The sequence below is a fragment of the Fusarium coffeatum genome (assembly GCF_003316985.1).
Source record: "Fusarium coffeatum strain FIESC_28 chromosome Unknown BRIP53273_contig_161, whole genome shotgun sequence".
Classification (NCBI taxonomy): Eukaryota; Fungi; Ascomycota; class Sordariomycetes; order Hypocreales; family Nectriaceae; genus Fusarium; species Fusarium coffeatum.
In genome coordinates this window covers 77,371-105,183 of record NW_022157954.1, presented here as the reverse complement: position 1 = coordinate 105,183, position 27,813 = coordinate 77,371, and the positions used below count along the sequence as shown (strand labels likewise).

The 27,813-nt window shown below is 50.0% G+C and overlaps 9 protein-coding genes across 9 annotated transcripts; 7 read left to right on the top strand and 2 right to left on the bottom strand.

The window, feature by feature from the left end:
- Window positions 1–1,096: 1,096 nt before the first annotated feature.
- On the top strand, window positions 1,097–1,654 carry FIESC28_07355 (uncharacterized protein; the record flags this gene model as incomplete). Its single annotated transcript, XM_031161495.1, has 3 exons — window positions 1,097–1,421; window positions 1,467–1,539; window positions 1,615–1,654. 3 exons carry the CDS (start codon window positions 1,097–1,099, stop codon window positions 1,652–1,654), a joined length of 438 nt encoding a protein of 145 aa, XP_031014479.1.
- A 1,594-nt stretch (window positions 1,655–3,248) lies between these two features.
- On the top strand, window positions 3,249–4,178 carry FIESC28_07354 (uncharacterized protein; the record flags this gene model as incomplete). The annotated part of the gene is made up of 1 exon (XM_031161494.1): window positions 3,249–4,178. One exon carries the CDS (start codon window positions 3,249–3,251, stop codon window positions 4,176–4,178), a length of 930 nt encoding a protein of 309 aa, XP_031014478.1.
- Window positions 4,179–4,556: 378 nt separating this feature from the next.
- FIESC28_07353 (uncharacterized protein) lies at window positions 4,557–11,303 on the bottom strand (the record flags this gene model as incomplete). Its single annotated transcript, XM_031161493.1, has 4 exons — window positions 4,557–4,595; window positions 4,650–10,606; window positions 10,663–10,987; window positions 11,052–11,303. The coding sequence occupies 4 exons, from the start codon at window positions 11,301–11,303 to the stop codon at window positions 4,557–4,559; spliced, it is 6,573 nt and encodes a 2,190-aa protein (XP_031014477.1).
- An 872-nt stretch (window positions 11,304–12,175) lies between these two features.
- FIESC28_07352 (uncharacterized protein) lies at window positions 12,176–16,232 on the top strand (the record flags this gene model as incomplete). Its single annotated transcript, XM_031161492.1, has 5 exons — window positions 12,176–12,218; window positions 12,273–12,377; window positions 12,430–12,716; window positions 12,767–16,007; window positions 16,063–16,232. 5 exons carry the CDS (start codon window positions 12,176–12,178, stop codon window positions 16,230–16,232), a joined length of 3,846 nt encoding a protein of 1,281 aa, XP_031014476.1.
- Window positions 16,233–16,862: 630 nt separating this feature from the next.
- Window positions 16,863–18,101, top strand: FIESC28_07351 (uncharacterized protein; the record flags this gene model as incomplete). Its single annotated transcript, XM_031161491.1, has 3 exons — window positions 16,863–16,865; window positions 16,920–17,104; window positions 17,162–18,101. The coding sequence occupies 3 exons, from the start codon at window positions 16,863–16,865 to the stop codon at window positions 18,099–18,101; spliced, it is 1,128 nt and encodes a 375-aa protein (XP_031014475.1).
- A 1,289-nt stretch (window positions 18,102–19,390) lies between these two features.
- On the top strand, window positions 19,391–21,226 carry FIESC28_07350 (uncharacterized protein; the record flags this gene model as incomplete). The annotated part of the gene is made up of 3 exons (XM_031161490.1): window positions 19,391–20,417; window positions 20,468–20,820; window positions 20,876–21,226. 3 exons carry the CDS (start codon window positions 19,391–19,393, stop codon window positions 21,224–21,226), a joined length of 1,731 nt encoding a protein of 576 aa, XP_031014474.1.
- Window positions 21,227–22,615: 1,389 nt separating this feature from the next.
- FIESC28_07349 (uncharacterized protein) lies at window positions 22,616–23,842 on the top strand (the record flags this gene model as incomplete). The annotated part of the gene is made up of 1 exon (XM_031161489.1): window positions 22,616–23,842. The coding sequence occupies one exon, from the start codon at window positions 22,616–22,618 to the stop codon at window positions 23,840–23,842; it is 1,227 nt and encodes a 408-aa protein (XP_031014473.1).
- A 962-nt stretch (window positions 23,843–24,804) lies between these two features.
- On the bottom strand, window positions 24,805–25,974 carry FIESC28_07348 (uncharacterized protein; the record flags this gene model as incomplete). The annotated part of the gene is made up of 3 exons (XM_031161488.1): window positions 24,805–25,005; window positions 25,056–25,691; window positions 25,972–25,974. 3 exons carry the CDS (start codon window positions 25,972–25,974, stop codon window positions 24,805–24,807), a joined length of 840 nt encoding a protein of 279 aa, XP_031014472.1.
- Window positions 25,975–26,447: 473 nt separating this feature from the next.
- On the top strand, window positions 26,448–27,623 carry FIESC28_07347 (uncharacterized protein; the record flags this gene model as incomplete). The annotated part of the gene is made up of 1 exon (XM_031161487.1): window positions 26,448–27,623. The coding sequence occupies one exon, from the start codon at window positions 26,448–26,450 to the stop codon at window positions 27,621–27,623; it is 1,176 nt and encodes a 391-aa protein (XP_031014471.1).
- Window positions 27,624–27,813: the final 190 nt, after the last annotated feature.

Sequence of the window (27,813 nt, the reverse complement as noted above, 5' to 3'; positions counted from 1 at the left end):
TTTTTTTTTTTTTTTTTTTTTTCGTTTCAGCCAAACTGGATTGGTTGGGACTGGCGTGCATGGCTGCCGAGAGCGGGGTGCGCTAAGTGTATGGTGGGGTCATACATGTGGGTCTATGAAAACATCCTTGTAAATACATGGTATCCATCCAGCCGCAAGACCAAAATTGTGAAAACCGACCGACAGTACTTTTCCCCTCTGCTATGTTGTGTTGTGCTGTGCTGTTGCTTCTCAAGTGAGGGAGGTCCTTGCAGTCAGATGCAGTTGGGGTCGCAGGTTCAGTCATAGGCGCTTACTCTTGGATCAGGCAGCCAGACAGCCATTTCACGTTCTTACACCAATCCAATGCAATCCAAAGGTCCATGATGAATGATGAATGGCTAATCTGGAAGTATCGATGACCACCAGACAGAGGCAATGAGACTTACGCAACCAGGTACAGTACTGTAGGACTTTAATCATTGAACTTAGTACTACTTACTGTGAAGAGTTTAGCCATCTTGACTCGAACGTCTTCTATTTCTTTTCTAACTTGGGTTTAGCTTTCCTCAGTCGACTCTGGTTGGACCGCACTTTGCAGCCTCTCACTAATAGCCTCGCCTCATGCCCGACTGTGTTTTTTTCCGCCTCATCCGCGTCCGTCTCTCTTTGGCTCATTCTGCAAAGTATCTCCGGGACCCGGGCCACGTCGGGTCACTGTTAGTTAGCGTGTGCTCGGAGGACCCTGAAATCTTTTTTGGGGAACGTCCGAGAATGGCCGTACAGTAGGTAATGTGATTTGGCTTGAGCTCAGAGCTCAGGTAATAGCCACAGCACAGCACAGCACAAGAAACAGGCATTACCTTGACTACCTGCCAACTGCGTGTCAAATAACCGTGCTTCAATACCTTACACAATAAACCCTGGCCTCGACCTCTTCTGTTTTGTTTTGTTACAGATCACACCGCATCTGCAACTACATCTGCAACTGCTGCATCTGCAGATGCATCTGTTTGCTCCGTGCGACCATCTTTCTTACACCGCATTCTCTTGACACGCTTGTTCTGTGCAGAACGACACACTCAGTTAATGCATGAGCATCTATATTCAGTTCACTATGGGCGCCAAGGTAAGAGAGAGAGCCGGACCCGTTGCAATTCAAATTCCTAATGCTGCAGAATACGGAAGTATCCACTTCATCTTGAAATTCAATGGAGCCCAGATGAGCAGTGGGCCGAATCATCAAAAAAAGAGTCCCGACAGCAGCGGCGAGGCCCTCTTGGATCCTTGTTTGGCTCCATTCAACCGTCACCCATGGCAATCGACTCTAGCAATCCCTTATTGTTGCAGTGCAGGTGAAGGTACTCTGTACAATATCTTTGTGCCTGAGGCCGAGGCACAAGGCTATATCCAGGGTACGCCATGGAGGGATGGATATGTGTGTAAGTGTCTCGTCTCGCTTGACATTACACTCTTACATACATTAGCCTCGACAGCCAATGACACCATTGGTATTTCGCTCTGCCTCTTCTCGACTGGCGTCAATATGGAACATTTGTGGTGGATATCAATCCGCTCTGTCCGGCCGAGGTTTTCCTTTTCCCCTATGACTTGTAATTACTACTATCATTGTAGCCGCGGTGTTTTGATCGGCCCTCCACTTGCCTATGTGTAAGTGAGCGACTGACTTGGGGTACGCGGCTTGATCGAATGTGTACTGTATGTACAGTAGGTACTTTGTAGGTCATTCGTTTCTTTTTCGCGTCGACTAAAATCCCATGTTGGATTGGCCGTTGGGCATTGATTACCGACGCAATATCGCGATAAGCTGCCCTTGCACATCAAACTTTGACCACCTCACGCAATGCCTCTCAAGCCAGCCACGGACTGGTCACCCCTGGCCTGGTCGAGATCTGCTTAGATCTATTTTATCCAATTCTCTTACACGACTCTGTTACCCACCGCACAAGCAACGCCTGGACCCAGCCCAGCCACCATTGTGCAGTTGCTGCGTCATTCTCAAGATGAATGAGTTCGCCTCTTGATCAACCTGAACCAACCTTCTCTATAGTTACCCTACAGTTCATCGAGAACTGGCTGAATGGATGTCACTCAGTCAAAAGACGCATGCCACGAGGTGGACATCCACCGGTGCATCTTTAGCCCTGCCCCTTGCCGCGCCAGCTGCGACAAGCGTCTGCCACTAACATGGATGCTCTCCACTTTCGCCTAGACCTTGCTCAAGCTTTGCTCCTCTCCATCACTGCAAAGTCCCCGCCGAGACCGGGTTCAGGTCATGGCTCCATGTCCGGGCCATCATCGTCTGATGACTTTCCATTTACGGCTGCAATGATGGAAATGCCGACTTTTGGCTTCGAGACCCAATATGTCTGTTGAACTGCGGGACATCTGAGGTCATCGCGAGCTGCAGTTGCAGTCGCAGTCGCAGTCTACATATTTTTGTAAGATCCTTGGCCTGTCCTGCTCATGTCTTATCCGCCATGAAGTCATTGGCAATGACTAGCCTGTAGATCTCTCGAAAATCAACCTACGACATGTCTTTGTTTTCCTTGCAAGTCCCCGTCGTTCGTCAAACTGTTCGTGTCTTGGCGCCCTTCAATTGCCTGCCTGAGGCTGCTTCGCCCGTCTTGTCAGACAGGCCAGAAATCTACACTAAATAATCCTTGTTATTTGATTGGTCAATTGGGGTCACTGCCGTGTTTGCTCCGCTTCGCTAGATTCTGTGCCTTACCTAAGTGCAAAAGGCCATACCGAACACGACAACTCTCTTCCAACAAGCCCCCTTCTTTCTCGAGATCAGAGGTAAGGGTTCATTTAGAAGCCCTGTCTTGAAACCTGAACAATCTCCGGAGTGACCAAAGTATTCCAGCTTGTGATAGAGCAAGAGAAAGAGGTTTAGTTGGCAAATTTAAAGTTACATACCTGAAAGAGGGGTTACCCTACAGTTCAGCAGTTAAACGAACCTTCCTGACTCAGTTTTTACTTTTGCTCCTTGCTCAGTGACCCCGCCCCACCACACTTCTGCCCCCTCCTTCGTCATAACCTCATTCAACTTGCTGCTATCGAGATCACTCGAAAGCCAAGCTCATGTCAAGCTCGAGCTTTTGGAAAGGTTCCTGCGCCCAATCTCAGCCTTGAACAGATCTCTTTGGTGCTGCAGCTACTATCATAAAGCTACAGCTACTGTACTGCACTCCCAATTGAAGCTAGACAGGCAGACAATCGACTGAAGCCACCGAACCTTAACCATGGAGCTTCCCTTTGTTACTCTCGATGTTTTCACAAAGACTCGCTATCGAGGCAATCCTCTCGCCGTGGTTACGATTCCTGCAGATGGAAAGACTACCAAGCCTACGCAAGAGCAGAAGCAAACAATTGCCCGCGAATTTAACCTCTCCGAGACGGTATTTATCCACGAGAACGATCCCGACATCGACAGTGATGTCACTCGCAGAGTGATCGACATCTTTACCGTTGACACTGAGATCCCGTTTGCCGGACATCCCACCATAGGCGCCGCTGTCACCCTCATCCCTAAAGGCGTTGATACAGTGATAACAAAGGCAGGCCCAATCGCTCTTATCCAGACCCGCCCTGGATATATTCAAGCTGCCATCCCGCACAACGTTCGCTGCCACCAGAAGACCTTGACTGACCTATCTGTACCAGCCCCTGGCCAGATCTCCTCAGACCCTGCGATACGCGAATCTGAACTCAATGCACCTCTGTTCAGTATTGTCAATGGCATGACATTTGCGCTCATCAAGCTTCCAGATCTTGAGCATCTCGGAAAGGTCCAGACGTATGGTACATCCCTGCCCGTACATAAGCTTCTTGACGCTGGTTGGGAGAATGGTCTCCTGTGCAAATACTACTATGTGATCAACAGCCAACACGAGGAAGACGGCGTGACAGTTTGCTCTATTCGTTCGAGAATGATGGAAGCTGTGATGGAAGACCCTGCTACAGGCAGTGCTGCAAGTGCGCTTTCGAGCTATCTTTCGCTTCAGCAGACTGACCTCAGTGACCACGCCTTTCGATATGAGATTGACCAGGGTGTCGAGATGGGCCGGGAGAGTAACATTATAGTTGACGTTGATCTGAAGGAGTCCAAGATTTCTACTGTCAAGCTTTCGGGGACAGCTACACCTGTGATGCACGGCCATATTAGTATCTAGTTAACCGCACCGAGCGAGATCAAAATATTATACGAATAAATACAGCAGATCCAAAACCGATCATGCGTATGGTATTGTCTTTGACAAATCGTAAATACTATCGTACAGTAATACAGTATTAGCCGCGAATTGATTTCGGACTGAAGACACTCTCGTCCCCCCAGACGAGTCGACTCAGCACCTCATAACAACTCACTCCTCTATAATTCTGAATTCTTTTTTTTTTGGACCCAACGCCCCGTTCATCTCACAATTCATCATGATGCATCGCCTCCCAAACCAAAAACCCCTACTGATAGCATATTATGATTCTCCTATAGTTTTCTCGTGCCGTTATGCCCAAGCGCCCCGTTATGGACTAAATACGTGGCCTCCAGTTTAAGTCTGTGAAAGTACCCGTGAAAATTTCTCGGCAACCTGAGAGCGCATATTAGTATTAAGATATGTGGTGGATTTGCGTTTTGGACTTACATCAGGAGTTGCCTTGATAAAGGGGAGATCGAAGAACATGTACTTTTCGTTCTTCATGAGCTCCACAACAGTGCATAGAAGACCCCATGGCTGAGGCCAATAACTAACTAGTCGCTCAAGCAACACTCGGGTGATCTCCTGACGGATTTCGGTCTCTTCGGGATCGCTAAGGTCCTTGCCGAAAAGGAACAGAAGTGTCTGTCGGTAGAAAGTGGTGTGCGCGTTTGGAAACCTGAGTTGGTTGACCATACTGACAAGGAGATAGTATCTGACCTCTGCCGTGAGCTCATGAATGATCAGATCAAGAAGGTACACTTCATGCTCGTCACTGGTCACAGAAATCGCAGTACCCGCTTGCGCCGCCTTCTCCGCTGCGTGCTGTCCGGTATAAACGACAATAGCATCAATGACCGCGGTATTAGCAGAAACAGGAACATGTCCGTATGTAGTCGTTTTAGGAACTTCCAGTTGCATGGCACGTGTAATATTCGCGGCGATGTCTTCTGTTGGGCCACTCTGAAGCGCTTGATCGATGGCATCGAATAGTCCATAAGCCTGGAGGACGGAGACAGCATCGTGTATAAGACCAGGATGAACGCGCGCCTCGTCAGTCTGGTCTTTGGTACTAGCATCACCAAATCTTGACATTTGGTGGTGAGGGCTGGCAGCCACGACAGCGTTAAGCAGCTGGGTACAATGAGGTGGAATGCTAGCGCAAAGCTTGACGTGATTAGCTGCAACAAACTCTGGGAAGTCGTGGTACAGAACGACAAGGAGCTTGAAGGTAGCGCGATAAATATCCTTTGCAATGTTGGAGACCTCGAATACCTTAAGTTGATTACCCAGAGTATCAAGCAACTGGCAAACGAGGTTGACGAAGGGTCCCCAGCCGGCACCGTCGGGCAACTGCAGAATCGCAGGCATGAATGCGCGGTGTTGAACAAGGGACAGCCAGCCATAGATAAAGCCAGGAATAAACACAGGCCCCATTCTGTTGAGTCGAGCTGCAACCTTGATCAGAACCTCTCGGCGTTCGTCATCTGACAAGGTCTCGGAAATGGCCTGGATCTCATGGAAAAGCATAGACAAGAGGCGGAAGAAAACCTTTTGGTTCAAATCCTCTCCGCGCTTCACATGGTGGTTGTTAAGGATAAGCTCAATGAGCGAAAGAACTGAGTCGATGAAGGCTGGCCGAGTGGATGTCGGTTCGAAACCCATGCCGATAAAAGTTCCGATGAGCTTGGAGAGCGCATCCACCATCAAGTAGGCATCGCCAATAGGTCCTGTGCGGACAATGTACTCAAAACGGTCTGCAGAGAGATCAAGCGCGATGCGGATGAAGACAAAAAAGTCGCTTCGGGTTTGCAGAACCTGGCCCATCTGCAGCTGTTGCACGAATGCAGTGACAATCTTATCTGATGCATTGTTGTTGTGGCAAAGGCGAATCCATTCCTCGAAAACATACTCTATCTGGTCGTGTTTGTAGAGAGCTTGGTTATCGACTGGTGTTGGGCGTGTAAGGCCTGAGTTGATTAGCTTCGACTTGATTCGTTGGCCGGCAGAGGAGTCAGTATCCTCCAAGATCCAAGCCCACGCCGCCTCTAAGGTAGAAGCAAAGTCGGCGTAGAGAGCAATTGGTCGAGCGTCGAGAAGGGTAAGATCCAGCATGTGCTCCAAGAAATCGAGAGAACCCTCCTTGCGAGCTTGGAGTGCTTTAGACATGGCCAAATCAATGCTTCTCCACTCCAGTAGATCCGTTCTAACCAGAGCTGCGAGTAAAGGTAGGTTCAAGAAGGTAGATCCGGGCTGCTGGGCGAAGAGAGTACGGATGCGGCTGTTAAGAGCAGGACCGGAGATCTTTCTCAGTGTCTCCAATACATGAACCAAGCTTTCAAGAGTTAAGTTGTCGTCCACCTGCGCGAAAATGAGACCGATGATTTGCTCAGCAGCGTAGATAGCAAATTCCTCAGAGCTCTGAGATGTCTTAATGATGAGCTGGACAAGCGCATCGACAACATCCAAAAGCGAATGAGGTCGTGGCAAGCCTTGGAAATGTTCCTCGGGTGCTTCACTAGCCACCCTGACAAGTTCCTGGAGCAATTTGTTGACTCGCTCAGCCATGTTCTGAACATTCAGTTGGAAGCCAGGCGACCTTCCGTTAGACATGGCGTTAGCCCCGCTGTGAACAGGTGCATAAGGTTGTTGCATCTGAGCACCCAGATGTTGCTGGATCGAAGGAGTTTCTGCAGGTGTTGGAATGTTGGGAACAGTAGTAAATGGCTCCTGCAAGACCTCGTTCGCCATCGATCTCGTAGCATCAGAGGCTGACTGACCATGGGAGGGAGTGGGGAGGGTGGCGCTGCGTGGTTGACGAGCAAAATCTTCATATATGGCCATTTGCTCCTGATTCAATCCGTTAATATTGGGCGAAAGCTTGTATGGGTGAGGTATAGCCATGGCCCACCGGCTGAGGCCAGAGTCGAAATAAGGTTCATTGGGCCTGTGATTGCGGTGCCGTCGACGGGCTTCAAGCTCGGATTCGATCATCTCCTCAATCTCGGGAACAGCTCGCTCTTCGGCCTGCTTTTCGATAATGTTGCAGGCTAGATCCAAATTGGAATTGACGCACATAATGATTGTGCCCTCGGGAAGCCCCTGAGGAAGATCGTTCGAAAGGTTTCGCATATAGTTGGTAAAGTTGGCACGAAGGGGCTCCTTTGAGGTAACGAGAGCCAGGCTGCCGGCCGTGGCCTTCACCATACTGACAGCGGAGGTTCGTACGCGATTCTCGTCAGGCTCAATAGCAAAGTCCTTGTGGATCATTTGCTGAGTTGAGATCGCTGCAATAGTAACTGATCGATCAACGACAGGCTGGATTATGTCTTGCAGGGCACGGCTGAGCGCCGTACGCACAATCTCGTGAAGCCTGGTGGTGCTAACAACCATCTCATTAGTGGGAGGAATATTGATTAATGGACCAAGATCTGGGATGGTTGGGGCGAGCGCTTGAGGCGATAGTCCAGTGCCAACAGCGGGACCGATGCCATTCAGCGACAGGTTCTCGAAAGCGTCGAGCTGTTCGGTTGGCAAGACATCAGCTGGTTCTTCAACGACGACAGGCCGGTTCAAAATCTCCCCAGAGGGCTCAATGCTCTTATGATCAAGGTTCAGGCCCTTGCACAAAACCTCAATTTCGAACTTCAGGTTAAGCTTTAGTTCAGCATGATGGTAGAGCTCAATCAGCAAATGGATGATATCCATTAGCCAGGGGTTCGGAGGCCTGAAGACTGCCGATGTGGCGCCTTGCGTCAATACTTTACAAACGAAAGGTATGACAACAATCAGCCTTTTTGTATCGTGCGCCTCGATCAGAAGTTGCTTAAATGCGATATTCTTGTGCTTGATGGGGCGGTCGCGTGCCAGAGTTAGGAGACCTAACCAGCCACCCAGATTCTTGAGGTGAGTCCTTTCGGTCGAGTTTTGCATTGTCGCCTCCGAGTTCAACATCCGGCAAACGCTAATATAGGTTTCTCGTAAAACCTCACTCCAAAGAGACTTATCCTCGAGCAGCCTCACCAGTTCGAGATACACGTGATGGTAGTTTGGCTGCATCTTGGCGCGTTCCTCGACCAAATGACTGGCAAACCACTGTTGGTGACGGCGTTCCATCGTTTCTCGCAGCTCTTGACACATCCCCTGAAGCGTCCCCTCGGTAATGTTGTTGAGAACAAACTGTACCTTGTCCTGGGCACCCTCATCCGGATCTTCGTATTCAACGTCGGGAGGTGGCGGGTCGACATTAAGAGAAGCGAATGCTGGTGCTTGGCGATCGGCGCTCGCAAGCTCTTCAGCGTTGCCGTTCGGGAATGCCTCGCCTTGGTAACTTAGCCCATGGGGCGTCCCGGCACCGTTGCGCCCTCGCGAAAGCTCCTCCTCGTGCTCACGCACCACCTCCTCTGCCTTTCTGAAAGCCTCTGTGTTATGAAGTCCTTGAATTTGGCAAAGCTGTCTGCAAAAGGTAGGCCACTCTCGAAACCGAACAAACAGCTGCATTAGTGCCTGAAGACCGAATTTGTACATAGGATCCTCTTGAGAATGATCCCGGACGGCTTCCAAGATCATGCCCAATCCAATTTGAAGAGGTAGGTTGGAAACAAGCTTATGTGAGATAATGCCACCAAAGAGAACCGCGGTAGTAGCGAGGGCCTCCAATGGATAATCCCCATAATGATTATACTCATCGAAGAGCCCATGAATCATACAGGCAAAGACGTCTTGATCGAGAGGGTCCCTGGAGTGCTTGTACTGATTCAAAACCTCGACGATGTTCCGAACCTGCACTTCTTCGCTGTACATCTTTTTGTAATGTTCTTCCATCTTGCCGTTGGCAATTGGCGACAAAGCGTTCCCATCCTTCCCGTTAGCGTCAATGATGTCGTCGTAGCCTTCGCCATAATTGATCAACCGTGGGTAGGCGATGATACAGTGTCGCTGAACCATAGTCAGTTCAGGAATCGGAGTGCTAGGCAAAAAGTCCTCGAGAATCCGTAGCAATGCGGATACCGTACGGACTTGGAGCGTGGTAGAATTCTTAATAGCAGGTTGACCATCGGCTCCGCCCCGTTGATATTGGCTTTCCAGATTGGCCTTGATCAATAGGAACTGTAGAAGAGTACGGGAGATTTCGTTGCTCCGTTCAGCATTATTGCGTGCCCAATTGGACAGATCCAGGTATCCTTCGGCATGTGCCAGAGCAGCCAAGTCAATTCCGAAACCGTTGGGTAGGTACACGAGCGAGTCCAGCCAGTTGTGCTTCACTGCATGTTCGAAAACAAGCGGAAGATCCACCGGCTTGATGGCATGTGCATCAATCAAGCGTTGGATCACCCAATCCTTATCCTTCCTCCACAGGCTATCGAGAACAAAGTCGTATTCAGGCGAGCGTTTGTAGAGGAAGTTCTCAAACAAGGAGCCTAGAGTTTCCACGGCCATGGGAGCCCAGTGTTGTCGGGGAACCTCGAAGGCAGACACTAAGAAAATGTCCAAATTAGGTACTACCACTTCTTGGAACAGCCTTTTGGCTTCAATACTAGTGGAAGCCATGACAGAACTGAGCGCAACGTTGAAGATAGAGGAAAGTGCGGCAACGGAAACGAGCGGATGCTTGACAGCAACAGCGGCTCGTTCTTGGACATTGTGAGGCGAATTGGCGTAATCGTCGATGGTGATGCTGCGCTGAAGCCCAGGGATTGTCGTCGCGTCCAGCTGTTCCGGAACTAAAGAGGCATAGGCACTAACAAAAGAGAGCTGAGCCTCTGGGTTTCTCCAGACACCGCCCCATAGCCTCTGAATATCGAAACCAGTCTTAGAATCCTGCGCAATGGGTAGAAATGCTTGGTAGAGACGCAGAAACTGCGGGGAAGATACCCGAGCAGAAGGTTGATCGAACAAGACTATTACCTCCATCCAATCAAATGTCTTCGGAAGTACCCGTCTCAACGCGGCAACCAAGATACTGGGATCTTGTTGAGGAGTTTGGCTGATGGCTGTAAAGGTCATGGCGGCTGAGATCTGTTCGGGGACTATTTGCAGGCTGCTGGGTCGATTCTGTAAGTACGAGACACAGGTTTCCTCATCCCGGGTGAATTCAGCCCCAATCTTCTGGATGTACTTGACCAGCCCATTGGAAGGTCGATCAGCAAGCACTCTGCTAAGATCGAGGGCCGCAAGAATCTCGGACGGTGGTGTTTGCTCCGGGGTCTGACCGAGCCATCGCTTCGTGACAGCAACCTCGAGATCGAGTTCGGCAGACTCATTAAAGCTGGGAGGGTGGTACTGAAGAAATCGTTCCAGGATCATGGCGATGAAAGGAGGAGATAGGTCGGCGTGGGCGTCAAGGGTAGGTCGAGAAATAATGTCGAGGAAAGAGGGGAAGTTGGTGGATAATATAGCATCGGCTGCAATTGGATTAAGTACGATTGACGAGATAGCTTTTTAAAGGAGCTTGACTTACCCTTTGTCTTCAGATCTACCCGAGAACCAAGCTTGAATGCCAAAGCTAACAATGTCTTCTCTAACGCATCGAGCTTAAAATGTTCCATAAAAGTTGAGAGATCAAAGTCGCGGAAAATGTCTTCGGTGCCGCTTTCGATTGACTCGGCGATTTTGCTTGCTTGATTGACATCATGTGAAATCTTTCGCATCTCGCCCACGAGGATATGATAGTTCCCGGGATTTGAGACAGGCCTATTGAGGCCAGGGAATATTTGCGGCGCATTGCCGGCAACGAGCCGGGTGAAATACTTTGAAAAGACTTCCATGCCGTGATCATCGATGAGCTATAGCACAAATGACTCGTCAGCAAACTGGTAACTGAATAGCAACAGAGGTAGGTAGCCAAACCTTCTTCAATTGATCAACCTGTAGTTCCCACTTCGCACGGTCCTTATCCTCTTTGATAGTGCTGAGTAGAAGATAGACCTGGGCCACAACAATTTTGGTGAGAGAGTTGGTGCCCGTTGGACTGCTGGCGCTGGGACTTGCGCCAGCACTGAGAATGGCAGCCTGCGATGGGTGGGGTGAATGGCTCGCACCCGTCTGTAGTGTCTGCGCAGGATTGGGCGAAAATGATCCCGCTCGAGGTGGTGGGACCATGGAGTATATTCGCGGCGGAGGGAGATGAGATGATGGAACGCCTGCTCTCGGTGTGGTGGCAGGTCGGAAAGCTCACGAAGCGAGCGAGCGGGGAAGTGTTTAGGAGAATAAGTCGATATATAAGGTTCCTACATGGGGGAGCGGCCTATTAAAGCAGCAACCAGGGGACGTGATGGCGGAACCAGTTACTGCGCGATCGTGCAACCGGCTTCGATAACCAGAGACTCGTGAGTTGGACTCGACTCGAAGGTGGAGATAGATGGAGGTACGTGTCGAACTCAATGGTCGTCGGAAAGAGATCGCCGAAAACGCAGCAAACTGTAAAGCTCGGGGGGAAGCCTGCAGCGATTCGGCGTCAGTTGATCCAGCGGAAGTCAGAGTATGGATGGCGCGTGGTGATGCAAGTATCGATATCGTCAAGACAGTCCGTACGTGGTCGATGTTGGGTTTGGAGGACAAGGTACAGTAACTGAAAATGACAAGGTACCGGAGAACGGCAAATCCCGATCCGTCAAAAAGCTCCACTATACCCGCATCACGTGCCTTGGGGTCGCTGAGTGATGGTCGAAGTCCTCCCGACCCAGAGGACCAGGTTTAGCTGGCATGGGGGATGGCCAATGCTCCAGCCGTTACCCTGCCAACAACAACGACGCCACCAAAACAATCGAGCTAGTTACTCCATAGATAGCAATGCTCTCTTTAACAGCATTGAATCAGCTACATACCTCGTGTCTCGCTTCCTCCATCATTAGTGTGGAGTTCAGTGTGACTGAGGCTGGTCCTTTGAATTTCGCTATCCAATTTCAAAAGAATATCATCAACAGCTGTCAATTAGCAAAGGTTGTTACTTGTTTGACCGACATTTGGGCACCATGCCTGGCTCAACGGTCGAGACTCCAGCCGTTGCGCTGTCTTGTAAGTGAAAGCCCATTCGATGCTGGTATACCTTGCTGATACATAAATGTCCAGTCGCAAACAATTTCTGGGGTAAAGAAGATGCCGGAGTTACGCCACTGCTCAGTCGCATGACGGCAGCGAAGACAACATGCGATGAACTAAGAGCATTCTATGGCGGTAAGTACACATCTGTGAGCTATTTCGCGGCAGTTTTGCTGATCTTCTACAGCTCGAGCGTCGATTGAAGAAGAATATTCCCGTAAAATGCTAAACCTTAGCCGCAAGGCCTTGGGTTCTCAAGAATCCGGCACACTGAAGACATCGTTGGATACAGTCCGAGGCGAAGTGGAACAGATGGCCAAACAGCACCAACTCATCGGCGCAGAGATGAAGTCAGAACTCGAGGAACCACTCGCTGCTTTCGCAGGAGGAATGAAGGAGCGCCGAAAGATTATACAAAACACTGTCGAAAAGCTACTCAAGGTCAAGATGCAGCAAACCCAGCAAGTCAACAAGGTCAGCGGCTACCTTCCTCACCCGAGTGATCTAAACTAACGGGATTACAGACAAGAGACAAGTACGAGCAAGAATGTTTGAAGATTAAAGGCTACCTGGCTCAAGGCCACATGGTCATGGGCCAAGAAGAGCGTCGTAACAAGGCGAAATTAGAAAAGACGCAGATCAGTCTCGCAGCCTCCAGTACCGAATACGAAAACGCCGTGAAAGCACTCGAAGACACAACAGCAAGATGGAATAGAGAGTGGAAGTCGGCTGCCGACAAGTTTCAAGACTTGGAAGAAGAGCGCCTAGACTTCACCAAGAGCAGCTTGTGGACGTTCGCCAATATTGCGTCGACTGTATGCGTTAGTGACGATTCATCGTGCGAAAAGATCCGACTGTCTTTGGAGGTTATGGATGTGGAGAAGGACATAATCACATTCATCACCGAGAAGGGAACCGGACAAGAGATTCCAGATGCGCCCAAATACATCAACTTCTGCCGTGGGGATGTGACGGACAACCAGTCTGAGACGTCAGAAGATGACAACTACTCTGTTGCCCAGTTCCCTCGCATGATCAACCCTGCTTTCCGATCATCTTCTCCCCAGCCGTCAACCTTCGAGTCGCATCATGACCCAAACTCTGCATTAGCCAAAGAGCTGGCACACAAAGACAACGCTCCTGCCAAGCGTGAGCCCAACGCTCCAGTCCCGAAGCCAGCCACGTTGCCTCCTGACGAGATACTTCAAATTGGCGCTAAGAAAACCCAGCACCAACAGATTCAGGCGCCTCCTCAGCAGCGTCAACAGCACCAAACGCAAATACAACACTCCTCTCAACTGCAGCATCACTCTCAGTTGCAGCGTCCTTCCCAGTTTCAACAACACACCCAGCTGCAACATCCTTCTCAGCTGCAGCATCCTTCCCAGCTACAGCACCCTTCTCAGCTACAGCATCCTTCCCAGATGCAACGTCCTTCTCAGTCGCAGCGTCCTTCCCAACTTCAGCACCCAGCTCAGCTACAGCACCCCTCCCAACTCCAGCACCAACCTCAACATCAATACTCTCCGCAGCGACAGCACCCTTCTCAACAGCCCCCACAGAGTATGGATCACCGCATGCAACAACAAATGAGACCTCTGGAGATGAGACCTGCAGACAATAGGGCTGCAGACATGAGAAGTAACAACATACGACAGCACGAGCCCAGACCTTCTTTGGAGATGCGCCATTCTGGAGAAGTACGACCTTCGATGCAGTCTAGGCCTAGCGTCGATACGAGACAAGGATCAGATTCAAGAACATCTTTGGAGCTACGACGGCCTATCGAGGATACTCCTCGGCGTCAGCAACCTTCGGCTTATACTGCATATGATGCCAGCCGCCACGGTCCGGTTTCAGCAGTCCCCCATGATCCCTATCCCACGGATGGCATGACCATGCTCTGCAGGACTGGACCAAGCCCGATCTCGGACCACAGTTCGCAGGTGACATCGGCTCGACCTTCAAGCAGGGACTCGCATAGTGATTATTCGAACCCGAACTCATTCTCTAGCGTAGAGCCCCCGAGTGGCAAGACTTCGCCTGTCAAGCAAGATCCCATCAGGCAAGATCCGGCTCCTGCTCCAGCCCCTGCCCCCGTGCCAGCTCCTTTACAAGCGCCAGCACCAGCACCAGCACCAGCACCCGTTACAGTCCCCACGCCAGCGCCGGCTCCTGCACCTGCGCCCAAGGCAATCTCTACACCTGTTGCTACCCCTGCTGCTGCCCCTCCACCCGCCGCCGCTGCCCCTACTCCTAGCCCAGTCAAGCTAGTAGCTAAGAAGAAGAGTGGTGGTTTCTTGAAGAACCACAGTCCCTTCAGACGCAAAAGTCAGAAGGAACTTCAACAATCAAACAGGAACACTTGGCACGCACCAAGCACACAAAACTCGACCAGCCCGGTTCGTAGACCACAGCTACAGACTCAAGAGTCAACGAACAATGTGGCGACCCAGGAACGCACTCAAAGCCCTGAGCCAATCGATGCCAACGCTAGCCTGGCTCTCGGTGTTGGGCAGAATGTCTTCTCAGTTTCAACACCTGATACGAAGAAGAAGCCTGGCGCTGCTGCCGCAACTCAAGAACCAGCAGAAGAGACAGATCCTATCGCACTTGCTCTCGCCGAACTCAAGGGTGTTACTTTGGGTCAGAATTCGTCGATGAGGGTCTCAGCCGATCATTATTCCGGCCTTGCATCACCTGCACCAGGGTCTGAGGCTGCTTCACGACAGGCTTCTGCGAATCGAACAGTACCGACCCCGACCAATCCTGATGTTGCAGCTGCAAAGAGAGGAACACCTCCGCCATCGTATCAAAACCCGGCATCACGCTTGGGTGTTCCGCCCCCCGCTGTCACTTCAAGGGCGATGAAGGAGGCCACAAAGAAGGCGACCTCGCAAACACGCAGCATGTTTGAGAATGGAGCCACCTCACCGGGAGCATTCAACAGCACTTCTTCAAGAACCAACACTCGTGCCACTGAGACTAAACGAACAGAGCCATCCTTGAGCCAAAGTGTTCCACTAACAGCTTCACGACCTGCCACCAGAACCGCTACACATGGTAGAGGCGAATCGGGAAGCTATAGTTCAGCATCCATGTCTCGTCCTGGCACTCGCGGTACCGAAATGGGTCGAGGCGAAGCTGGCGGTTATGGCACAGCACCCGTCGGACGATCAGGAACGAGGGCAACTGATATGTCTCGCGCGGACACGCGTGCCTTCAATGCCACTCCCCTCTCGCGGCCTGGCACAAGGGGAAGTGACATGTCCCGTGGCGGAACCGGTATTTACGGCTCGTCGCCGGGCTCACGGCCCGGTACCAGAGGCGCCGATATGCCGAGAGCCACGTCGCCCGCACCAGCCAGGAGCGTTTCACCTCAGCCACCTATCAACGACAACATGAGTTATAGATCGGTGTCTCCGAACCCTTATGCTGCCAGCCAACGCTCTCCTTCCGTTATGAGCTCGCCTCAGAAGAACGGCTCCGCCCAAGGTTACTACCCCCAGTCACCTGCCAGCCGAGGCCCTTCCCCTTCACCTTATGGCCAGCAGAGTCGACCCGGAAGTGGTTATGCAGGCAGCGACATGGCAATTCAACTAGCACCAGTCTCTGACCCTTATGGTTCTGTGAGAAGTCGAGGCAGCCGCCCTGCTTCCAGAGCTAACAGCTACTATGATGACGGAAGCACTCGTCAACGCAGCCAGAGTGTTGCCGATCCTTCGCGACTGTATACCCCAGATGGTCGAGCTATTCTGCATTATGGTAAGTTAACTCCTGATCTCATGGTATTGATACGACACTGACACGAATCTTCCAGCACGCGCTCTATATATGTACCAGGCCGCCATTCCTGAAGAGCTGGGCTTTGCCAAGGGCGATTATCTTGCTGTCCTACGTCACCAGGATGATGGATGGTGGGAAGCAGAAGTCCATGGCGGAGATGGAAGTGTCGGGCTGGTCCCAAGTAATTATCTTGCGGCATGCTGATTTTCCCGTGATATAAGCGACTCGGCGGATCATTTGCGCGACGTTTCCTGATGATTATGTTTTGACTTTTGTATTTGAGGCATCGATGGACTTAATTGACGACTTGATTTATTATACCTTTCGTTTTGCTGTTTCTCAACACAGCGCTTCACTTATTTGGCATGAAGATTGGGTCCTGATGGAGGGAGCCCAGTATGTTGTACAAGGATGTTATGATTGTTGGGCAAGATTGAAATGAATGCTCTTTCTTTTGCTTTTTATTACTATTACTATTAGAGAATCCGTATTTCCTAATGTTGAAATTGAACAAGAATCAATTTTCTTTGCAGTAAATTCCAATTTCAATTGTGACTGAATTACCATGTAAAGCAATTACAGTAGGTATGGTAAAGTGGTGAGCTCCCTGGACCCTACCTCACCTATGACGTTGGAGCTGTCAGAGCTTAGAGGTAGCTTCCTTGTCCATCCATCCGTCCATCCCTGTCCATTTTGTCACCTTCACATGCCACTCGCTTGCTCACTATCTCACTCCCTTGGGCTGGCTTTCCCTCCCTTGTCGTGTGCCACTCTTGTTCCCTTCTCTCAATCTAACTTCACCTCATCCGAGTTGATGAGTTAGTTAGGTTCATCATGGTGAGTTGTGCTCATGACATTCACTCCACTGCACACAAACTAATCGAACCCAAGGAAACTCTTCAAGAAACTGCCCGTGTCGTCACTTCTAAGCCTGTCCAACGAGCAGTTGTTAACACCGTTCTCCTCGTCTCAACCGCTGCCACTCTATTCTGCACGGCTTCCATTGCGTCAGTGCTCTTCTTCCAGAATTTTCTGCCTCATGAGGTTGTGACTTTGCCACTACATCTACAATATGGGTACGTGCTCTGATGTCGCGACCAGTCTGTCTGGCTCACTGATGCTGTTGGCCTTAGCTCTGGAATTAATCCATATGGGATCACATCGCTACAAACGCCTCCTATGAAAACGCAGCAAGAGTACGATGTGTCCTTGGTACTATCAATGCCGCGCTCAACCCCGAACGTGGAGCGCGGCAACTTTATGATTAGCCTGCATATGCTCGATTCCAAAGCTGATTCTGAGCTTTACACCGAGGCTGAACGACATGCGTCGTTACACCAAGGTTTTGGGGGAGCCAATGTGTTGTTTAGCTCCCGCAGGCCTGCTCTGTTTCCATACGTGGATCCGCTCGTGTCTGTAGCATCCCGTGTTCTGTTTCTAATTTACCACCTGTTCACACCAGGATCCAGCACGAACTCGATGACCATCCCATTGGCGGAGCGAGTTTTGTTTTCAAAAGAATCGGTATTACCCAAGTCGGCATACATTGAGGTGGAGGCAGGACAGACTATCCAGGTTTATCATGCCTACCTGCAGCTCACAGCCCAGCTTCGTGGACTTCGTTGGATGATGGTGCATTACCGCATTTCGACCTTCCTGGCTCTGACTGTTGTTTTCTGGGCCTTTGAGGTTATATTCATGGGTGTGGCTTGGGGACTATGGAGTGTCGTCTCCGGGTCACCGCCTGGAGAGGACGATACCAAAGCCAGAAGACTCGAGGGGCTTAGAGATGACCATGAGAATGAGTACACGGATCGCGAAGAGATATTTCCTACGTATGGGAGGCAACAGCCACTCAAATATGAGCCGGATATCAAGCCAGAACTGGATCCCGAACAACCCCTGTCAGAAATTCCTCGAGCAGGAGCCGACGCTGATGACGAAGATGATGGAAGCTTCGATGACGACAAAGACGACGAGGATGTACAACATAAGGATTCGGGTATTGGGACGAGTTACAGCGAGGAAGGTACATCGAGCATTCGGCGACGGACGTCCCGCAATAGACTGTGATGCGAATCTAGGTAGGTTGTGATGTGTGTTGATCAGGAGGAAAAATGCGAGAAGCCGTAGAACCAGATACCCATGGCTTATACTATTTATGGTAGACTAATGAGAAGTTGGTACTAGACGACATTTGGTTGTATCTGAGGCATGTGTTATATAATATCCTAAACCATGATGGTCAATGTTAGTGCATGCCAACTTGGTTGTACTTCTATGACGACCTCATAACGGGCAAAGTTTAGTTGTTGTTTAGACAGCCAGAACCTTGATTGCAGCGTCCAGTTACTATTGTCTATTGATCTGAGTTTAGGAAATAATGGAAGGCTGGCAGTTTGACTGTTGAATGCGTTCAAGATTCGCGCTATATGACGAGCGACAATTACTACCAGTTCTAATGTTATATACAATATTGCAAGAAGTACAAGAAGATTCACTAGTATATACCTAATTTACCTATAGTATAATACTGAGCCATTTGGACATTGTAAATGTTCAATTCTGTTGCATATTCCAGGTCGGGTGCTCTCTGGCCCGCTATTTACCAACGAATTTTATAGCGGGCATCCACGTCCAACCCCTCCATAGGTATTGCTGCAAACCCCCCTTTGAAGGCAGGGAGTACCCATGCTCTGGCTGATCTTGTAGTCTATCCTTATGGCTTCTCTTCCCATGGGTAACCCCTCCACTTTCTTCCCGCGAACAAACAGCACTGGTTCGTTCATTGACACGGCTTAGCAAGCTACCTAGTTTGCAGTGCAGTGCATCAGTTAGACTACCTGTTCACTCCTCATATCACCAGTCACATAAGAAATATGACCTTGAACTATTGAATTGTTCATCGTCTCCACTAACAACCCACCTCACTCTACAGCCGACCACCTCGCTGCTACCACGACAGCACCGTGCCGCTGCCGCTACCGCTACGTACCGACCGCCATTACTAGCTCGATTCACCTGGACTCTATTGCGGGACCAACTACTGCGACCACCTCCACCGCCCGCCCGCTTGTTCCTCTCGACGTCTCCCGAACCACATCCGTTTGAACAATCACGACAAGGCCTGAGCTGAGCACACCGACCTGACCGTATGTGCTGAGTTTAGCACCAGCAAGCGACCGTCCGACTGCCTTTGCTGCTCGTGCTTCGCGCCAGTCTAGCCCTGACCAGCCCAACTTTCAACGAGCCTAATCGAGGCCAAACGTACCGACCAAACCTTAGATCTCTCGCCGTTATCATCATCTCTGCCTCCCCTCACCCTCGATTGTACAAAGCAATCCCCAGCACGTACCGCCACGATGCCCTGCTTTAAGGGCATTGCGGTCAGCATCCATGCGAACTCTGCCCCGCTGCCAGAGCATGGCATGCAGAAACAATCTCGTCTCTCGCGGATCAGCACCTACATTCCTGTTCCCCAACCTCAGCTCGCCGAGTCAAACAAACCTGAGCCTGCTAAATTCGCCATCTCTATCACGCTCCTTACCCCAGGACTGCCTATTCCATACTCAACCCCAAAGCCTAGTGATGAGAACCCTTATCCAAAGCCACAGTTCGTTGGTGGGCTCAACACTGGCGAACGAGGCAAGTCGACTGGTGTAGTTAACCCCTACATCCCTATGACCAACTCCGAGAACGAGACTATCGCTGCCTACATCTACTTTGACGGTCGAGCTAAAGAGGAAGTTGCTACTCTGCTGCGACCTGGTGAGGAAACTTGGGTGAACAGCCGTTGGGTTCAGGTCCCTGACTCTGAAGGTGGCGGTCTGGCCGAGCGCGAGTTCTTGTTCCGTGAGGTTGGCTTGGAGCGATGGCTCAACGGTTTGGATCTCCAAGGACATGATGCTGCCGAGAAACTTGAGAAGCGTCGCCAGAAGTTTGAGAAGCGCCGACGACGACAAAGGGCCCTTGAAGGCAACGCAAGCGCCGATGTAGAGGAAGGATCTTCGAGCCGAAGGAGCACACTACGCTATGGTGCCGATGACAAGTCCCCTATCGAGGCTGTCTTGGACGATTCCGATTCCTGGTCCGACGATGATGATGAACCACCTGAGGCGACTGGACAGATCAAAGTGGCTATGTTCCGTGTTCTCGCCTCCGGTGAAATCAAGAAGGGCGAGTACTCTCCTCAATTTGATGCCCATGATGGCGATGAGGACGATATGGGTTCCAAAGAAGGCAACGGAATCGACGCCGATGTTGAACATACAACGAGTTTTGCGAAACCCAAAACTCTTGATCCCAAGACTATTAGCACACAAACTGTGACAGGGATCGATGGTCCAGACAAGCCTTATGCCGTCTTTACCTTTTTCTATCGCGGAGAGCGTAAGTTTTAAAGCATGGCATGATCTCCATATACTGACAAGCTGTTACAGGACAATTGCAAAAGCTGGGCGTCATTCAATCATCGAAGAACCCACAGACAACACCAAGCTCCGTTAAGCGAAGATCGGGTCAACTCGACTTCTCTAACCTAGGACCCCTTAAGGCTGGCGGTACCGTTGGTTTCTCTGCCTTCCGCGACCAAGCTACTGAAGCCTCGAGACGGCGCAAGGCTCGAAAGAAGAGCAACGGAAATATTGCCGATGATAGCGACGACGACGACGATGATGACGACGAAAACCTAGGCAAGATGGAGGAAGTTTACGATAAGGAAGTAGACTCCAAACTTGCGCCGGAAGATGTTAAGTTCCAGGGCGAACTTGCTGAGGGTGTGGACCGTATTCACGTAAGTTCTGACATGATCATGCTTTGGGCTTCCTGACCTGACATCTTGGATACAGCTTAAGAGGGCGCATTCCGCGGACCCAGACAGCATAGTCGCCTCTTCAGCATCGCAGACCCCTACTGCAGCCAACGCATCCACGTCCCTAGCACCTCCCGCTGGAGGATCTTCTGCAAACAACAGTTTGTCAAATGCAGCGAGTCTCGATACCCCTAGCAAGTCCAGCTTCCAGAGCCCTCTCAAGAAGTACAGACCCAGCGTTGACTACTCAGCCGATGGTGTTAGCTTTGGAGCAGGCTCGGGCTTGAAGACGGAGTTGGATGCAGCGCCGTCTGGGGGGTCCGGATCTGGAACACCCTCCAACGTGGAGACGCAAAAAGGGAAAAATGAAGACGAAGAAGAACTATAGAAAGTATCGACTTGATTGACACGATGTTTCGCCCCGCTAGACCGAGTCTGACAGCTGAATAACGAAGATGACGAAAAGCTAGCCAGCAGTTTTGCTTCAAACGAAACCGCTGTTAGTCTCATGCGGGTGACACGAGCAGATTTGATATAGACTGGTGGATTATCATGTCGGGAAAAGCCTGCGATTATGACAGAAATGAATGGTTGCAGCAGCGTTTAAAGGGTCCACGAAAAACATGACAGGTGTATTGGCGATGATCTAGGAGGCCTTGGATGCTTCCAACATTTTGGGAGTAAGTGGCGCGTTGAATTGAAAGGACCTGTAACATCTTTCTTGCTGCAGGAAACAGGGAACTCTCTATTTCGAGGGATAGCAGGTTACTAGAGGCCGGAAGACCAAAGCAACTACTTTGACCCAGCCACAAAGAACTGGCATGGTGCTCCATGAATCGGAATATTGTATATATTAGCTTGTTGAGAGAATAAGATATGATTTAACAACAACACCAACAAATTGAACGAGACGATCTGTGGCGGTGATTTATGAATGCCGGTGAAGAGTAGTGAAAGTTCATACATGATCTGAAAATTGGGTATCCCCCAAGTTGAACGACAGAGTGACACATCACAGCAAACTAAGCGACATTTTTAAAGATATATCTGTATTAAATACATTGTTTCATGCTAGGTAATAACAGCTGGGCCTATTGGCAGAGCAGAGCCTTTCCGAATGAAATCTACAAAACTGGTTGTCAAGTTAGCTAAATGCTTCTGACAAGTTGGTTGCAATGAATAATGAATGAGGGAAACATGTCAGACTGTTGAGCTTGATAATTTTTAAATCAACATGGTGATTCAGTTGGCCGTTCTTAATGGAAGAGTTTGTCATCATGAAAAAGGGGAAGAGTGCACGCGTCCGTCGTGGGTTGACAACGAGACACCAGTCGTGTCGTGTTGTGTAACGTACCTTACTGTTGCTGGGTAAGAATCGACCCGTGAGAACAAAATTGTGATGGCGCAAAAGCTGCCTGCAGAGTCCAAAAGTTTCGTGCTTGACAATTTTCGTTGAGGCAGTCAATTGCAGCCGGCGAAATTGTTGTTGAAGACAAAAGAAGATTTTCAGAAGAAGCTGCAGCCGCAATTTTATTCTCCAGCCGAACCGGGGTCTGGGCCGAATATCGTCTTATCCAAGCTCCATCCCACCATTTATGCATCTATCGAGTCCGCACTGCACCGACACAACCCTGAGCCCAATGCGCACTAGGTTGTGTGGCATTAAATCATCAGCGTGTGCCTGATCTGCACTGTGCCCCTCAACCCCACCATCGACCTCATCTCCTGCTTTCTTGCTGTTAACACTTCAACTTCACAACTCAGCGTCAACATCAAAATGGTGCCGCCGCGTCTACACCACCAGAGCTCCCTAATGGCAGTAATCGATTTCTCAGAAAAACCCCCGCTCACTGCCGACCAACGCGCATCTACCACGCGTCGGTTTTTCCAAATCCTGGAGCACTTCCGGGATCACAGTAACAGACCTGCTCAGGAGTATGACCGCGTCGAACTGGTCAGACAAATGTACAACCGCTCAGCAGACGATAAGTCTAAGGATTACATTTTGCATGCTTTCTTTCTCAGTGCAGGACTTTCTATTGATTCAAATGAGGACATCAACTTTAACGACAGTAACGAACTCCGAGCTTCCCTCAATGGGTTTGCTGATTATCTTTTTGATAACTTTTTTCTACCGCTTAAAGTAAATAGCGCTAAGACACCTCAGCCTTCACCAGCAACCCATTCAGCCGTCATGCGTGCGCTTGAGCAAGAACATGAATATATAGGAACTCCACAGCGGGTCTCCATTCTCAGAGCACAATGTCTAGAGCGAGATCGCCATCGGTGTGTTGTTTCTCGCAAATTTGAAGAAGAGTTGGGGGAGAAGCGATACAACTTGGAAATGGGTGGCCAAAAAGATGCTTTCCGCGACGAAGATGGAGTGTCTCTACATGGGCAAAAGTTTGATGCTCTTAAGGTGGCACATATCTTGCCTCATTCATTGACGAAGGTTGAAGGCAACCGAGGACTGGCAGGAGACTCCAGAACCCTTTTTGAATCGCAATCGCTAACCTATATGTTCCAGACTGAAGCCCAACAAACAACGCTGAAGATACTCAACATGTTGGACGCGGGTGTCGCTCATAAGATCAGCGGAACCGATATTGATCGTCCTGGAAACGCTTTAACGCTGACTCAACTAATGCACAAACATTTTGGTCGATATAAGATCTTTTTCAAACCTGCAGGGCCGCCAGAGCACACGTATGAAATTAAAACATTTCTCGCTCCTCCGTTTCGTGAAGGAGTCCCCGTTACTCGAACGCTTTTCATCACCGCCAGCAAGACCATCGATCCCCCGGATCCACGACTACTGGCAATTCACTCTGCTATCGCCCACATTCTACACCTCTCTGGAGCGGGTGAATACATCGATCACATTCTGAGAGATGCCGATGAGTATGGGATTCGACATGATGGGAGTACCGAGTTACATCGTCTACTAGGACTTCATCTGAACAACTGGACTGGTTTTCAAGACCGTGATACTGTGATGGTCTAGTTCTGTGCGCCGGTACTACAAGTATGAGCCCTTGACTGTTATCCGTGGCCTCGGAGTTTATCCATTACGGGGTGAGAGCGAATTCTACGAATGTGCCAACTGGGGCAAGAGACGAGAGAAATTAAAGCAGCAATGGCAATAGAACAGCCTTTTAATGATACAATGATTTTTTAGAGCAACATCTCAAAGAGAAAATGCGCATGTCTGGATTGGCTGCTTTCCCTTCACGGTCCTTCAGGATTTGGTGATATTAAACTAACCCAATGCTCTGGGCATGAACACACAGCCTGACCTGATGACGTGACATAAGAAAGGCTTAAGCAGATTCTTGGACGCTAGCCTAAGAGTAAACTTATCAGGACTTGCTTGTTCCAGAACACCCTCTAATAGAATTGCTTGGACTGTAAGAGCACAAACTGATTCGGAGTCAGTCCTCAGCAAGAGCTCGCTCCATCGGTATCTAGGCAGAGAACCAATCTTGCTGAGTCCGCTCATCTAGCAAGCATGTATCGCAATGCAGAAGTGCAGCAAAGGACCTGATTCACTCAGATAAACGAGTGCAATTTAGCGACTGCTCGTGACGGAAACAAATCGACGGCGTAGTCTTTCACACGATCAAAACAGCCCTTCAGAACGCTAGTTAAATCGGCTTGATCAATTCACGCCGTTACTTCAAGGCAACGTAGACATGGTGATTTTGTCGATATCACGGGACAGCGGTTGCTTGCGACAGGACAGCTTTTAAGAACCTTACAATCACATTTTACACCCAAAGACTTGTCCAAGAAGCAAGCTCATCATCTATTTTAGGAGGGTTGGGAGACCAGCCCCTCATGTCACTGCGAGTGGGATGGGACAAAAAGTAACCCGAGAAAAATCATTCATTTTCCATGCCCTGAACCGTGCAACACCGTCCGATCCCATAATCGCAATGCATTGTGAGGGGTATAAACAAATTAGACTTAGATCTTGGTAGCAGCCTCGAGAGCCTTCTGCTTCTTGATGATCTTCATCTGAGCCTTGGCACCCATGATACCACCACCCCATTGTCGGCGGGCCTGGTCGTGCTTCTCGAGGTAACCATCCTTGACAGCGGAGACGAGCTTGGAGAGCTCGTTCTTGTCCTCGGAGCGGACCTCAGTGATGGCGAGGACAGCAGCGGTCTAGGACTAGTTAGATATCGTTCAGACTTGATCGAATTGGTTTTGCTTACCTTCTTGTGGACGACCGTTCCGAGACGGGCCTTGCCCTTGACAATGGCGTAGGGGATACCCATCTTCTTGCAAAGGGAAGGAAGGAAGACAACGAGCTCAATGGGCTCGACGTCGTTGGGGATGAGGACGAGAGAAGCCTTCTTGTTCTCAATCAGGCCGACAACGTGGTTGAGACCGTACTTGACGGTGTAGGGCTTCTTGGAGACATCCTCCTTCTTCTTGCCCTCCTTGACGGCGGTAGCCTCCTGGAGGAGACGCTCCTTCTTCTCGGCCTTGGTCTCAGGTCGGTACTTGTTGAGGAGCTTGAAAGCCTGGGCAGCAGTGTTGCGGTCGAGGACGTGCTGGAACTGAGCGAGAGCCGGGGGAACCTTCAGGCGCATCTGAAGGATCTTCTTCTGTCGCTGGAGGCGGACATACTCGGGCCACTTGACCATGCGGGAGACATTTCGCTTGGGCTGGATGTCCTGGCCGATGCCGAAGTTGCGGGGTCGCTTCTCGAGAAGGGGGTTCTTTGGATTGTCAGCGATCTTTTCTCTCAACAAAAGGCGACGGGGATTACTAACCTTGGCGGCCTTCTTGCCAGCCTTACCCTGAGGGAAAGGGGCGGCAGCGACCTTCTTGCCGGACTTGGGAGGCTGTCATTGAGAAAAGAAGACATCAGCAAGGCATTCAAGCCAACAAAAGGTCTTCTCTGAACTCTAACGAGAATTGGTCATGGCATTTCTGCACACGCCGCATCTCCAGCCAAGTCTTCACCAGCTCGATACGTTTCACGGTAATCGAAGACTGGCGGAATACCAACAGCACATGTCGTCCACCGAAATGGACGACGCTGCGGCTTCAACTGCGCATAAAGCACATTTGACTCACAAAACTGTGGCCATTAGAGTCGAGTCGATTGTTTTATTCACTCACCATCTTGAATCGTTGGGGTTAGTAGTTGCTCGTGGGTTGAAGAGCAAAAGTCCGGGACACGAATGGTGGATAAAGAACAAAATCAAGAAGAGAAGACGCGAGATCCTTTTTTGGCCGGTGGAAAATAATTAGGGCTTCTGGGAAGGTTGCTGTGGGGCCTCAAGAGATCCACCTTCCAGATTGGAGCAGATCTTTTTTTCTTTTCTTTCCTTCAGCGTCTAATGCACGTGACACTGTGACTCTTACAGTGCGGCTAAACTATCACGAGTCAATCAATCATTGGGAGGCAACAAGTGGAAAGGAAAGGCAGTCTAGAATGTTGTAAAGTTGAGGTGAAGACAACGGTTTCTCCTACATGAAACTTTGTGAATATCGATATAAAGCTCAGCCTACAGACATTTGAACTTCTCCACCGGGACAACAAACACCTCCTTCAACCCAACTGAGAGGAGTCTCATTCACTCTACAACGACAAAATGGCACCTACACCCTGCGTTCGATGTGAAAAGAACAGGGCTGTTGTAAAGCGACCCAAGAACCACCATAAACTGTGCCGGGACTGCTTCATTCAAGTTTTTGAAGATGAAGTTCATCATACAATCATATCATCAAAACTCTTCTACCGGGGTGAACGAGTTGCTATTGGTGCTTCGGGTGGCAAGGATTCAACAGTCTTGGCCTCTGTGATGAAAACTTTGAACGAACGTCACGACTATGGGCTAGATCTTGTGTTGCTCAGTGTGGACGAAGGTATCAAGGGATATCGAGACGATTCACTTGAGACAGTGAAGCGAAATGCTGTTCAGTACGAGATGCCTCTGGAGATTGTTGGCTACGACGAGCTGTACGGATGGACCATGGACCAGGTCGTTGAAACCATTGGAAAGAAGGGAAACTGCACATATTGTGGTGTTTTCCGACGCCAGGCTTTGGACCGCGGGGCCAAGAAATTGGTCATTCAGCATGTTATTACCGGCCACAACGCCGACGATGTCGCCGAGACTGTCCTTATGAACCTTTTACGAGGAGACATGCCCCGGTTATCTCGAAGCACCAGCATTATCACCGGAAATTCAAGCAGTGAAGTTATGAGAAGCAAGCCTCTCAAGTATGCATATGAGAAGGAGATTGTTCTTTATGCCCACCACAAGAAGCTGGACTACTTCAGCACAGAATGCATATACAGCCCAGAAGCTTTCAGAGGCACGGCGCGAGGGCTGATAAAGAACCTGGAAAAAGTGCGGCCAAGTGCCATCTTGGACATTGTCAGAAGTGGAGAGGACATGGCCCGACTTACGCCTGACAAGGGTCAAGGGGCATGTGGTTGTGACGAAGGCGAGGGCATTGGAGGCTGTGGTTCAGCCAACGGGCGAACTTCAGGTAACGAGATGGCCCAGATCGAGGCCAGCTTGAAGAAGCAACCCGAGTCTGCAGCTCTTGAGACAGAGATCACAGCCAACGGAACTCCCAAGGATGATGCGGTGCCTCTACCAGTAAGGACAAAGAAGCCAAAGCAGAAGGAAGGGCCATCTGCACCAAAGCAGAGCCTAGGCAAGTGCGTCAAGTGTGGCTACATGTCAAGTCAGGCCATGTGTCAGGCTTGCACGTTGCTGGAGGGCCTGAATAAGAATAGAGCAGAGATAGCGATATAATAAAGATACCCTGCTATCTAGATCAAACCACTCGAATTTAACATAACTTCGTGATTTCGAAATAATAAAAGAACCTGTTTGGAATTGTCTGATTCTTCTCTTAGTCGTCCAGTCTCCGCCTTATGGCTTTCATGCCTCTAACCCAGGCTGTATAATTACATTTGTTGATCCGGGTTGCCTTACCATAACC